Below are 13,649 nucleotides of genomic sequence, written 5' to 3'. Positions count from 1 at the left end.
TATCTACTGTAAATAACGTCCAGATATGCTACTTATTTAACTTTTTTTTTTTAACATGCACAGAAATTAACCACATCAATGTTCTCCTTTTGGTAGGTATTTTCATTATTAAATATGCAACTACATGGAGGGAAAAGTACACGGACAGAATTCATGTTAACGGGTTTGCACAAAAACCCAAGAAAGACTAATGAAATATATACACAGCCTCAGTTTCACAGGTCATGAAATTGTCAACCATCACTTTTATCTCTATAAGGTTATCACTACCCACCCACCGCCTTGCATAATGAAGCAGACAGAAACACGTCCTTATCTGCATCTGTGGTGTCTGCATCCTCTGGCCATCTGTCCCGTGAATATATGCTAACACTGATTGGAAGATTGTGTGAAATGAAATGGCAGTTCTAATTGCTATGTTTTGATCAATTGATTCTGTTAAATGCCACGGTGGTGGTGGCTTTTGATGAACGGTATGACATTTCTGTCATTCGAAGATGACCTATCCATTGCTCAGGCCTCACAGAACCGTTTGTAGCTGTCTTAAGAATGGCAGAGTGTGTGTGTGTGTGTGTGTGTGTGTGTGTGTGTGTGTGTGTGTGTGTGTGTGTGTGTGTGTGTGTGTGTGTGTTCATGTGTATGGTTTAAGTGAGTGTATTGAAGTGTGTGTATACACTATATAAATACTGTGTCATGGAAAACTACGATCACATTGCTCAACTAACGGTGTATTTTAAAGACAGTATTATGAGGATGCAGGTGATCTACAGATTACATATGTATTCTGTATATTAGAGAGATGACAACCAGTGAGACAGAGGGGCCATCTCTCCCTATATGTGTGCCTAAATGTCTATCCATGCCACCACAGCCCCAGATCCATTGAAAGAAAAATGTTGGCATCAGCATGTTACATTGATTCCAGCAGTACTTCATACCTATGTACACCCACAATTCTAGAACATACCAAATACAAAACATAAAGGATATGTAGCCCCCCAGCCAAAGCCCCTACCTTAACCCCCTGACCCCATCCCAGCTGCCCACACTGAAAGGACTGAGGGGGTCACGTGATCCCGTGCCCCACGCGATAGTACATCCGTTACATAGGGACCGATTGTTTAAGGATTCTGCTTCCATCAACAGAAAAAAACAGAGGGGATAACTTTTTGGAATTCAGCCCAATGGAGTTCTCTTTCATTCTCCTATCTCCCCTCCTCGGCTTACAACGTATCTCTCTCTCTCTCTCTCTCTCTTTCCCTCTACCCTCTCTCCCTTTCTACCCAGAAAGGTAGACGGTTAAGAGCGTACTTTTACTGAAGAAACAAGGTAAGGGACATCCTAAATATATCTATATAATGTTACCTTGATAGAAATGTATAGTTGTGCCAAAGAATAAGTTACTCAACTTAATGGTGAACTGAAGTCTTAAAGGTAAAGACAATGGTGAACTAGTGGTTGACTAAGCCTTGATCAAACGCAATTTATTAAGTGCTTGGCAAAAGAGTTAATGTTTAACGCTGCTAGTTGTAAACGTCTATTCCATGACAATGTTTGTTTATTATATTTGGAGCACATGTTCATATATGTTAACAGGTCTCATTTTAAGACTCAGCTACAGTTGAAGTCGGAAGTTTACATACACTTAGATTGGGAGTCATTAAAACTTGTTTTTCAACCACTCCACAAATTTTTTGTTAACAAACTATAGTTTTGGCAAGTCGGTTAGGACATATACTTCGTGCATGACACAAGTAATTTTTCCAACTATTGTTTACAGACGGATTATTTCAGTTATATTTCACTGTATCACAATTCCAGTGTGTCAGAAGTTTACATACACTAAGTAGACTGAGCCTTTAAACAGCTTGGAAAATTGCAGAAAATGATGTAATGGCTTTAGAAGCTTCTGATAGGCTAATTGACATCATTTGAGTCAATTGGAGGTGTACCTGTGGATGTATTTCAAAGCCTACCTTCAAACTCAGTGCCTCTTTGCTTGACATTGTGGGAAAATCAAAAGAAATCAGCCAAGACCTCAGAAAAAAATTGTAGACCTCCACAAGTCTGGTTCATTCTTGGGAGCAATTTCCAAACACCTGAAGGTACCATGTTCATCTGGACAAACAATGGCATGCAAGTATAAACACCATGGGACCACGCAGCCGTCATACTGCTCAGGAAGGAGACGCATTCTGTCTCCTAGAGATGAACGTACTTTGGTGCGAAAAGAGCAAAGGACCTATTTTTTTTATTTAACCTTTATTTAACCAGGTAGTCTAGTTTTTGCAATTCGTTCCAGTCACTGGCAGCAGAGAACTGGAAGGAAAGACGGCCAAATTAGGTGTTGGCTTTGGGGATGACCAGTGAGATATACCTGCTGGAACGTGTGCTATGGGTGGGTGTTGTTATCGTGACCAGTGAACTAAGATAAGGCGGAGCTTTACCTAGCATAGACTTATAGATGACCTGGAGCCAGTGGGTCTGGATACGAATATGTAGCGAGGGCCAGCCGACTAGAGCATACAGGTCGCAGTGGTGGGTGGTATAAGGTGATTTGGTAACAAAAAGGATGGCATTATGATAGACTGCATCCAGTTTGCTGAGTAGAGTGTTGGAAGCTATTTTGTAGATGACATCGCCGAAGTCGAGGATCGGTCGGATAGTCAGTTTTACGAGGGTAAGTTTGGCGGCGTGAGTGAAGGAGGCTTTGTTGCGAAATAGAAAGCCGATTCTAGATTTGATTTTGGATTGGAGATGTTTAATATGAGTCTGGAAGGAGAGTTTACAGTCTAGCCAGACACCTAGGTATTTATAGTTTTCCACATATTCTAGGTCGGAACCGTCCAGGGTGGTGATGCTAGTCGGGCAGGCGGGTGTGGGCAGCAAACGGTTGAAAAGCATGCATTTGGTTTTACTAGCGTTTAAGAGCAGTTGGAGGCCACGGAAGCAGTGTTGTATGGTATTTAAGCTCGTTTGGAGGTTAGTTAGTACAGTGTCCAAAAAAGGGCCAGAAGTATAGAGAATGGTGTCGTCTGCGTAAGAGCGACATCATTGATATATACAGAGAAAAGAGTTGGCCCGAGAATTGAACCCTGTGGTACCCCCATAGAGATGGCCAGAGGTCCGGACTACATGCCCTCCGATTTGTCACACTGAACTCTGTCTGCAAAGAACCAGGCGAGGCAGTCATTAGAAAAACCAAGGCTATTGAGTCTGCCGATAAGAATACAGTGATTGACAGAGTCGAAAGCCTTGGCCAGGTCGATGAAGACGGCTGCACAGTACTGTCTTTTATCGATGGCGGTTATGATATCGTTTATTACCTTGAGCGTGGCTGAGGTGCATCCTTGACCGGCTCGGAAGCCGGATTGCACAGCGGAGAAGGTACGGTGGGATTTGAAATGGTCAGTGATCTGTTTATTAACTTGGCTTTCGAAGACTTTAGATATGCAGGGCAGGATGGATATAGGTCTGTAACAGTTTGGGTCTAGGGTGTCACCCCCTTTGAAAAGGGTGATGACTGCGGCAGCTTTCCAATCTTTAGGGATCTTGGACGATACAAAAAAGAGGTTGAACAGGCTGGTAATAGGGGTTGCAACAATGGCGGCGGATAGTTTTAGAAAGAGAGGGTCCAGAATGTCTAGCCCAGCTGATTTGTACGGGTCCAGGTTTTGCAGCTCTAGCAGAACATCTGCTGTCTGGATTTGGGTGAAGGAGAAGCTGGGGAGGCTTGGGCGAGTAGCTGCAGGGGAGGCGGAGCTGTTGGCCGGGGTTGGTGTAGCCAGGAGGAAGGCATGGCCAGCCGTTGAGAAATGCTTATTGACATTTTCGATTATCATGGATTAATCAGTGGTGACCGTGTCGCCTATCCTCAGTGCAGTGGGCAGCTGGGAGGAGGTGCTCTTGTTCTCCATGGACTTTACAGTGTCCCAAAAGTTTTTGGAGTTAGAGCTACAAGATGCGAATTTCTGCTTGAAAAGCTAGCCTTTGCTTTCTTGACTGACTGCGTTTATTGGTTCCTGACTTCCCTGAACAGTTGCATATCGTGGGGACTATTCGATGCTATTGCAGTCCACCACAGGATGTTTTTGTGCTGGTCAAGGGCAGCCAGGTCTGGAGTGAACCAAGGGCTATATCTGTTCTTAGTTCTGCATTTTTTGAACGGGGCATGCTTATCTAAGATGGTGAGGAAATTACTTTTAAAGAATGACCAGGCATCCTCTACTGACGGGATGAGGTCAATATCCTTCCAGGATACCCGGGCCAGGTCGATTAGAAAGGCCTGCTCACAGAAGTGTTTTAGGGAGCGTTTGACAGAGATGAGGGGTGGTCGTTTGACCGCGGACCCATAGCGGATACAGGCAATGAGGCAGTGATCGCTGAGATCCTGATTGAAAACAGCGGAGGTGTATTTGGAAGGAAGTTGGTCAGGATAATGTCTATGAGGGTGCCCATGTTTACGAATTTAGGGATATACCCGGTGGGTTCCTTGATGATTTGTGTGAGGTTGAGGGCATCTAGATTGTTCGACTGCCGGGGTGTTAAGCATATCCCAGTTTAGGTCACCTAACAGAACGAACTCTGAAGCTAGATGGGGGGCAATCAATTCACAAATGGTGTCCAGGGCACAGCTGGGAGCGGAGGGGGGTCGATAGCAGGTGGCAACAGTGTGAGACTTATTTCTGGAGAGGTTCAAATTAGAAGTTCAAACTGTTTGTGTATAGACCTGGAAAGTTTGACAGAACTTTGCATGCTATCTCTGCAGTAGATTGCAACTCCTTCTCCTTTGGCAGTTCTATCTTGACGGAAAATGTTGTAGCTGGGTATGGAAATCTCAGAATTGTTGGTGGCCTTCCTAAGCCAGGATTCAGACATGGCAAGGACATCAGGGTTGGCAGCGTGTGCTAAAGCAGAGTAAAACAAACTTAGGGAGGAGGCTTCTGATGTTGACATGCATGAAACCAAGGTGTAACTGACAAGTAACCTGTAAGTCTATGTTGTTTTTTGTTTGAATTGTTTACGTGTTCGCTATGCGGGGGGAATAAGATAAGCAGAACTACGTAGCTAACAACTGTTGTAACGGGGACAGTATTGTAGCAACACACCTTTGGAGGGAAGGCAATCCCGCGCTGTGTTAGCTAAGTTTTCATGTCATCAGGTGTAGTTCGTAAAAGTTTAAGCGTGTACGTTATGATGGTAACGTTATAATAATTACGGATGTGACATGAATGGATGTGAAGTGTGAATTCATGCCAGGAATAATACGTGTGAAGTTTGATTTCCTCCCTTCTGTAATAAGCAGCCAATGAGGTATTTTTCCTTTATTCATATGTTTAATCTGATACTGTTATAGCTCCGGCTAAACTGTTTATGTATGTAAGCACTTCAGAGTTATACCAAGCTAATAAGTCACTCATATGATAAGGTTGTAAGAGTGTGCTTAACTGTATTTTCATTTACTTTATAGTTCTCACGGAAGGTGATCATTCTGACTAAAACTACAGAATAAAGCCGCCAGTTAAATTCAAGGAACGGTTGTGCTCGTGGTTACTGGAGGGAGCTACACAAGGTTTTTTCAATCACAGAAGTCAACAAATGAGGGTGCCTGGGGACACGCAGGGCCTGGGTTTACCTCCACATCACCCGAGGAACAGAGGAGGATTAGGATGAGGGTACGGCTAAAGGCTAGCAAAACTGGTCGCCTAGAGCATTGGGGACAGAAAATAAAAGGAGCAGATTTCTGGGCGTGGTAGAATAGATTCAGGGCATAATGTGCAGACAGGGGTATGGTGGGGTGCGGGTACAGCGGGGGTAAGCCCAGGCACTGAGTGATGATAATCATCTCTGGATAAGCTGGTTATAATGGGTGAGGTCACCACATGTGTGGGAGGTGGGAAAAGCAGGTATCAGAGGTATAATGAGTGGAACTAGGGGCTCCATTGTAAACTAAAATGATAACTAACCTAAACAACAGTACACAAGGCATATTGCCATATGAGAGAGACATACAGCGAGGCATAAAGTAATCACAGGTGTTGATTTGGAGAGCTAACTAAGACAACAACGGGTGAAACAACAACAACAGCTAATCAGCTAAAACAACAACAAGTAAAATGGCGATGACTGGGCAGAGAGGGTCAGTTAACTACACACAGAGCCTGAGTTCGCGGCTGGGGCCGACAGATAAAAATAATAACAATAATTAAAAAAAAGAAAAACGAATGGAGTACCTTGTGAAGATGCTGGAGGAAACAGGTACAACAGTATCTATATCCACAGTAAAACGAGGCTAATATCGACATAACCTGAAAGGCCGCTCAGCAAGGAGGGAGCCACTGCTCCAAAACCACCATAAAAAAAACAGACTACGGCTTGCTACTGCACATTGGGACAAAGATCGTACTTTTTGGAAGAAATGTCCTCTGGTCTGATGAAACAGAAATTGAACTGTTTGGCCATAATGGCCATCGTTATGTTAGGAGGAAAAAGGGGGAGGATTGCAAGCCAAAGAACACCATCCCAACTTGAAGCACGGGGGTGGCAGCATCATGTTGTGTGTGGGGTGCTTTGCTGCAGGAGAGACTGATGCACTTCACAAAAGTTAAAGGAGTTCAAGCTTGGTCGCAAATGGCTCTTCCAAATGGACAGTGACTACAAGCATACTTCCAAAGTTGTGGCAAAATGGCTTAAGAACAACAAAGTCATGGTATTGGAGTGGCAATCACAAAACCCTGACCTCAATCCTATAGAAAATGTGTGGGCAGAACTGAAAAACTGTGTGCGAGCAAGGAGGCCTACAAACCTGACTCAGTTACATCAGCTCTGTCAGGAGGAATGGGCCAAAATTCACCCAACTTATTGTGGGAAGCTTGTTGAAGGCTACCCGAAACGTTTGAGCCAAGTTAAACAATTTTAAGGCAATGCTACCAAATACAAATTGAGTGTATGTACACTTCTGACCCACTGGGAATGTGATGAAAGAAATAAAAGCTGAAATAAATCATTCTCTCTACTACTATTCTGACATTTCACATTCTTAAAATAAAGTGGTGATCCTAACTGACCTAAGACATGGAATATTTACTAGGATTAAATGTCAGGAATTGTGAAAAACTGAGTTTAAATGTATTTGGCTAAGGTGTATGTAAACTTCCGACTTCAACTGTACATACAAAATGAAAATTGCTCAAATTAGGTAATATTCACTTAGCATGTCTTTAGTCGTCAAGCTTTGATTCTCGTCGTCAAGCTTTGATTCTAGTCGTCAAGCTTTGATTCTAGTCGTCAAGCTTTGATTCTAGCTGTCAAGCTTTGGTTGTTTCTCATTTATTGTGTTTGCCATAGCATCATATAAAGTAGTTATAATGAGTGAGCACAACTGATCCTCAATATCAGCTCTGTAATTTACAGTACCAGTCAAAAGTTTGGACACACCTATTCATTCAAGGGCTTTTCTTAGTTTTTTACTATTTTCTACATTGTAGAATAATAGTGAAGACATCAAAACTATGAAATAACACATGGAATCATGTAGTAACCAAAAAAGTGTGAAACAAATAAAAATAAATGTTATATTTGAGATTCTTCAAAGTAGCCACCCTTTGTCTTGATGACAGCTTTGGCTTTCTTTCAACTTGCGTCATGAGGTAGTCACCTGGAATGCATTTCAATTTACAGGTTGCTTTGTTAAAAGTTCATTTGTGGAATTTATTTCCTTCTTATCAGTTGTGTTGTGACAAGGTAGGGGTGGTACAGAGAAGATAGCCCTATTTGGCAAGAACAGCTCAAATCAGCAAAGAAAAAATGACAGTGCATCATTAAATTCAATAACTTTTCAAGTTTATTCAAGTGCAGTCGCAACAACCATCAATACCTATGATGAAACTGGCTCTCATGAGGACCGACACAGGAAAGGAAGACCCAGAGTTACCTCTGCTGCAGAGGATAAGTTAATTAGAGTTACCAACCTTAGAAATTGCAGCCTAAATAAAGGCTTCACAGAGTTCAAGTAACAGACACATCTCAACATCAACTGTTCAGAGGAGAACAGGCCTTCATGGTCAAATTTCTGCAAAGAAACCATTCCTAAAGGACACCAATAAGAAGAAGAGACTTGCTTGGGCCAAGAAATATGAGCAATGGACATTAGACCAGTGGAAATCTGTCCTTTTGGTCTGATGAGTTCAAATCTGAAATCTTTGGTTCCAACCGCCCTGTTACTTTATGAGACGAAGAGTAGGTGAACGGAGGATGTGTGGTTCCCACCGTGAAGCATGGAGGAGGAGGTGTGATGGTGTGGGGGTACTTTGCTGGTGACGCTGTCTGTGATTTATTTAGAATTCAAGGCACACTTAACCAGCATGGCTACCACAGCATTCTGCAGCGATACGCCATCCAATCTGGTTTGCGCTTAGTTGGAATATCATTTGTTTTCAACAGAACAATGACAAAACACACCTCCAGGCTGTGTAAGGGCTATTTGACCAAGAAGGAGAGTGATGGAGTGCTGCATCAGATTACCTGGCCTCCACAATAACCCAACCTCAATCCAATTGAGATGGTTTGGGATGAGTTGGACTGCAGAGTGAATGAAAAGCAGCCAACAAGTACTCAGCATATTTGGGAACTCCTTCAAGACTGTTGGATAAGCATTCCATTTGAATTTGTTTGAGAGAATGCCAAGCGTGTGCAAAGCTGTCATCAAGACAAGGGTAACTATTTAAAATATATTTTGATTTGTATAACACTTTTTTGGTTACTACATGATTCCACATGTGTTATTTCATAGTTTTGATGTATTCACAATTTTTCTACAATGTAGAAAATAGTACAAATGAAGAAAAACCTTGCAATGAGTAGTTGTGCCCAAACTTTTGACTGGTACTGTATATGATTTGAGATCATTGATACTCGGCGATTTGTACTTTGTCTTTTCGATTTTGTTGTCCACTGTCACCATGTCACACTTTTCCCCAGTGTCAGGACAAGTACTAAACTTATTCATGTTTCTATTGAAGTCTGCATCACAGTGTTTTGTCTTTGGCTATGCCGGATTAAGTGATATGACATGCTATTCTATAAAATAATTTATCCGTAATTAATATTACCTGATTGAGCTAATCATGTACATTTAATTAACTAGAGAGTCGGGCACCACAAAATAATATTTATAGAGCTATTATCTTCTGAATAAACTCTTAAAGACCTAGTAATATTTTACATCAATAGCAGTCAATATTAATCGTCATCTTAATTCAGTCTCATCTGAAAGTGGTAAATTCTTTGTTATCTGCACGAACCCTGGCTCACAAGTTGAATCAGCTATGCAACATTGGGTTTAATAATTTATTTACTAAATACCTAACTGATCACACAGAATTACACATACACATAATTAAATCATAACTTGATTACAAATGACGTCATAAAGGAAAACGTCCTTAGCGGGTGGAACAGATATGACAGCTTGTTACACAAAAGAAAAGGGTCTGGGTTTGAGTGAAAGAGCGGGAAGACTGAGGAACAATGGGAAGAAGCTGTGCTATCGTAAATACAGTATCTTATGTATTCTAAATTACCACCCATTTGGAAAAGGAAAATGCAATAAATATTTACTCTGAGCTGCGCTTCGGTAGGTTGGTGGTAGATGGGAGGCCGTGTTGCCCAACCGAGTCCTTTGAAGATAGTCTCTGGTTGTCAATTGGATACATTGTAGTAACGTCGTTGGGTGATAGACGGGATACTCTGTCTGTTCCTTCCTAGCCCACGTTTGCATCTGCTGTTGCTAACTCAACGGCTAGGAGGTATCACTTCTGTAGTGAATAAGAGTTCAAAGGTCATACCATTCGCAACCAAAGCTCACGCTGATGTTAGCTTCGTTCTGTAGTTATTATCTGAACCATTCTGACATAGGACCGTCGTCCTCACGTCCTCGGAACAGGAGGCTATATTGTCGTCAAGGGCTTATATAGGAAGGGAGAGGAGGGCGTGCTTGAAACGTTTTATAGCCCATGTCCCTTCACAGGGGTGGGCCACTGATTGAGCAGAGCCCTATCTTATGAAAACCCAAATCTCACATTTTAGAAGCTAAAATCACATTTCATCCCATCATGAATAATTTCATATTCAAACATTTAAATTGAACAACAATTCCATGTGAATCTGATAACTCTGATGTGTAGACTTTCCACCAGAATCTCTATGTTATTCAAGGGTTTTGCAAATGTAACCTCAGTAGGTTGGAGAGAGGAAAAAGGGGGGAAGAGATATTTATGACTGTCAAAAACCTACCCCCCAGGCCAACGTCATGACAACAGCATGGAATAATGAGTGTGTGCTATAAAGATCATATCATACAGATTTACAGGTTTCTAACTCCCTCATCTCCTCCCCAGTATCAGTACAGCTGTGTCTAACTCCCTCATCTCCTCCCCAGTATCAGTACAGGTGTGTCTAACTCCCTCATCTCCTCCCCAGTATCAGTACAGGTGTGTCTAACTCCCTCATCTCCTCCCCAGTATCAGTACAGGTGTGTCTAACTCCCTCATCTCCTCCCCAGTATCAGTACAGGTGTGTATAACTCCCTCATCTCCTCCCCAGTATCAGTACAGGTGTGTCTAACTCCCTCATCTCCTCCCCAGTATCAGTACAGGTGTGTATAACTCCCTCATCTCCTCCCCAGTATCAGTACAGGTGTGTCTAACTCCCTCATCTCCTCCCCAGTATCAGTACAGGTGTGTCTAACTCCCTCATCTCCTCCCCAGTATCAGTACAGGTGTGTCTATCTCCCTCATCTCCTCCCCAGTATCAGTACAGGTGTGTCTAACTCCCTCATCTCCTCCCCAGTATCAGTACAGGTGTGTCTAACTCCCTCATCTCCTCCCCAATATCAGGAGCTATGAGGTGACCATTGCAAACTGAGTGTCCATCTGTCATATAATCCAGGTGTGTTTATCCCTCCTCTTCCCGTGCAGTATCAGGTACCACACAGCAGCCACAGCAGCATCTCTCAGGATGCATAGCTTCATGGGCGGGGGCCTATTCTGTGCCATGGTGGGGAACATCCTGCTGGTGGTCTCAATGGCAACAGACTACTGGATGCAGTACCGCCTGTCAGGCAGCTTCGCCCACCAGGGCCTGTGGAGGTACTGCATGTCGGGCAAATGTTACATGCAGACGGACAGCATCGGTGAGACCACACACCATCGAGGGGTCAGGGGATGGAAGGATATAGATTATATACAGAGGGATAGCAATGACCACCTGATTTAAATGAGATATGTTAACAGTCTGACTTGGTCTGATGGAAGGGAAGGTCTAAGTGCATCCATTCACTGGCAGAAACGTAATAAATGGTTGCTTTACTTCATGATAGAGACCTGTTGCTGAGAATGTCGGGCCAGTAATCAAAAGGTTGCTGGTTAAAATCCCTGAGCCACTAGGTGAAAAATATGTTGTTGTGCCTGTGAGCAAGGCACTTAAACCTAGTTGCTCTGGATAAGAGAGTGTGCTAAATGTTCAAATGTTGACTTGAACATGAGGAGAAATGTTACAAAAGGGTACCACCTAGTGTCTGGGCATGACACTACAATACCATTCATTTTCACTCTTGGCTGGAAGAAGGGATTCATTTGACAAAGGCCTCTGTTATGTCACCCTGCACACCTCTTTCACTATTGCCCTCTAGCGTACTGGAATGCCACCCGGGCCTTAATGATCCTGTCCGGGATGTCGTGCTTCGCGGGCATCATTGCGGGCATCCTCTCCTTTGCCCACTTCTCCGCCTTCGAGAGGTTCAACCGCTCCTTCGCTGCAGGGATCATGTTTTTCATCTCCAGTGAGTCTCATATCACACACACACACACACACGCACACGCACACACACACACACACACACACACACACACACACACACACACACACACACACACACACACACACACACACACACACACACACACACACACACACACACACTAGTTTTGTGCAGTATTTTCACCTCTTATATCCCTCTTCCTTCTCCCAGCTTTATTTGTTCTGCTGGCGATGGCCATCTACACGGGTGTGACAGTGAACTTCCTGGGCAAGCGCTTCGGTGACTGGCGTTTCTCTTGGTCTTACATATTGGGCTGGGTGGCACTGCTCATGACCTTCTTTGCAGGTAATAACTGACACACAGGATCAATCACAGTACTCAACCAACCCAGTCCAAAAACAATCAACCCTCAAGTCTCCCAGTGTTAGCAGATCTGAAGAGACCAGATTGTTAAAAGCAATATGGTGATGGTTTTTCCATAGCCTTCCAATGGGTTAGGGGAGCCTGGCTGCATCATATTACTGACGCCTATCTGGATCCATGAAACCTGATTGAGGGGTAGTGGCTGAAGGGAGGGTATGTCTACAGCTGGATTCTGATGCAATGTCCATTGTCCATTAACCTGTACGTGCTCTGTGTGTTCCAGGGATATTTTACATGTGTGCCTACAGAATGCATGAATGTAGGAGAGGGGGCGGCCCTACACGCTAGAGAGAAAGACACAGCAAGATACACAAACTGTTTTTAAAAAGAGGACCATTTTACACTGAATGAATGACCATGTTTATCCAGAGGCCAACATATGACAGAAAGCCTTTGCGACTGCATGGGCCTCCATTCCCTGATGTTTCCAATGGATTTCCTGGATAAATAAAGGTTTGATTTACAAAAAAAAATTCAACAGCTTTCTGCCATTCACATGAAAGGAACATTTACGAGAATGATAATGCATTTATTTATAAAGTCAATATGACTCATTTCATTAACTATGTGCAGTTAACAGGAGAATATGTTTCAAAATGGCTGACATGGCAAGGGTTATGATATCTCCGTAGTGCCTTTTTCAAAAGCAAGATGACAACAGGCTTTTTGTATATGCAAATGTGTTGTAGTTTTGATAAGGAATATGGGCAGCAATGCTGACTTTACAATTTCTCATATTTTCAATAAAGTTCCTCTCTAAATGTTTTGTTGCCTCTAAGTTGATCCTTAATGCAAGGTCCACCTTTCAATGGCTAATTTTCCTTATTTTACATCCCTTTCTGAGAAGAGGTTTTAGTTAGGGGTTGTTTTAGTGTGGATAGCCGTCTTATACGTGATGCACACAAAGTTATACCACAAGATGGCGGCACTAAACCAGTTTACATGAGCAGGGCTTTGCACATAGTGCTAGATGAGTTGCTTCTGTTGCCTGGGAAATCCCATAGCCAAAGCTACCGGATGATGGTGAAAGAGGACCACACCTTGCAACAGGTAAAGATTTGTCATACATTGTGGATATTATTTTCCTTGTCTATATCTACCACAATGAATCATGTTTTTACTCTCCCAGAGGCGCAGAGTTAAAGAGTGGGCCCAAGGTGGCCCCAGACACAAGCTAAAACCTGAAACCTCCAGGACATATCAAGATGCTTTTTATAGTTGAGATTAAGTTTATAAATTGCTTGGCTGGGCTGATGAGACAGTGGATTGCGCAGTCAGACGGAAAATAGTAAATTGACATTTTAACATCATAGATTTACCCTGTGGTAATACTGGAATAGGCACCAGCTGGAATGGGGTTTTAACCAATCAGCATTCAGGATTAGACCCACGTCAGCCACCTGTTGTA

The 13,649-nt window shown here is 42.9% G+C and overlaps 1 protein-coding gene across 2 annotated transcripts; it reads left to right on the top strand.

Annotated features, from left to right (window-relative positions):
* The first annotated feature begins 1,186 nt into the window (after positions 1 to 1,186).
* On the top strand, positions 1,187 to 13,006 carry LOC109907413 (lens fiber membrane intrinsic protein-like). Of its 2 annotated transcripts, XM_031794941.1 has the most exons (6): positions 1,187 to 1,329; positions 10,398 to 10,449; positions 10,977 to 11,191; positions 11,690 to 11,839; positions 12,029 to 12,163; positions 12,465 to 13,006. In XM_031794941.1, the coding sequence occupies exons 3-6, from the start codon at positions 11,017 to 11,019 to the stop codon at positions 12,527 to 12,529; spliced, it is 525 nt and encodes a 174-aa protein (XP_031650801.1). In that variant the 5' UTR covers positions 1,187 to 1,329; positions 10,398 to 10,449; positions 10,977 to 11,016; the 3' UTR covers positions 12,530 to 13,006. The 2 variants fall into 2 exon arrangements, with proteins under 2 accessions (XP_031650801.1, XP_020360946.1); XM_020505357.2 differs by lacking the exon at positions 10,398 to 10,449.
* The last annotated feature ends 643 nt before the right edge of the window (positions 13,007 to 13,649 follow it).

This window comes from Oncorhynchus kisutch, linkage group LG17, assembly GCF_002021735.2.
Source record: "Oncorhynchus kisutch isolate 150728-3 linkage group LG17, Okis_V2, whole genome shotgun sequence".
Taxonomy (NCBI): Eukaryota; Metazoa; Chordata; class Actinopteri; order Salmoniformes; family Salmonidae; genus Oncorhynchus; species Oncorhynchus kisutch.
The sequence above is the reverse complement of the archived record's forward strand: the minus strand, read 5'-3'. Positions and strand labels throughout refer to the sequence as shown.

Coding starts and splice junctions, on each gene's coding strand:
- LOC109907413 (XM_020505357.2), top strand. CDS start 11,017: ATGCATAGCTTCATGGGCGGGGGCCTATTCTGTGCCATGGTGGGGAAC. Junction 11,192..11,689: donor CATGCAGACGGACAGCATCG/GTGAGACCACAC, acceptor ATTGCCCTCTAG/CGTACTGGAATGCCACCCGG. Junction 11,840..12,028: donor GATCATGTTTTTCATCTCCA/GTGAGTCTCATA, acceptor TCCTTCTCCCAG/CTTTATTTGTTCTGCTGGCG.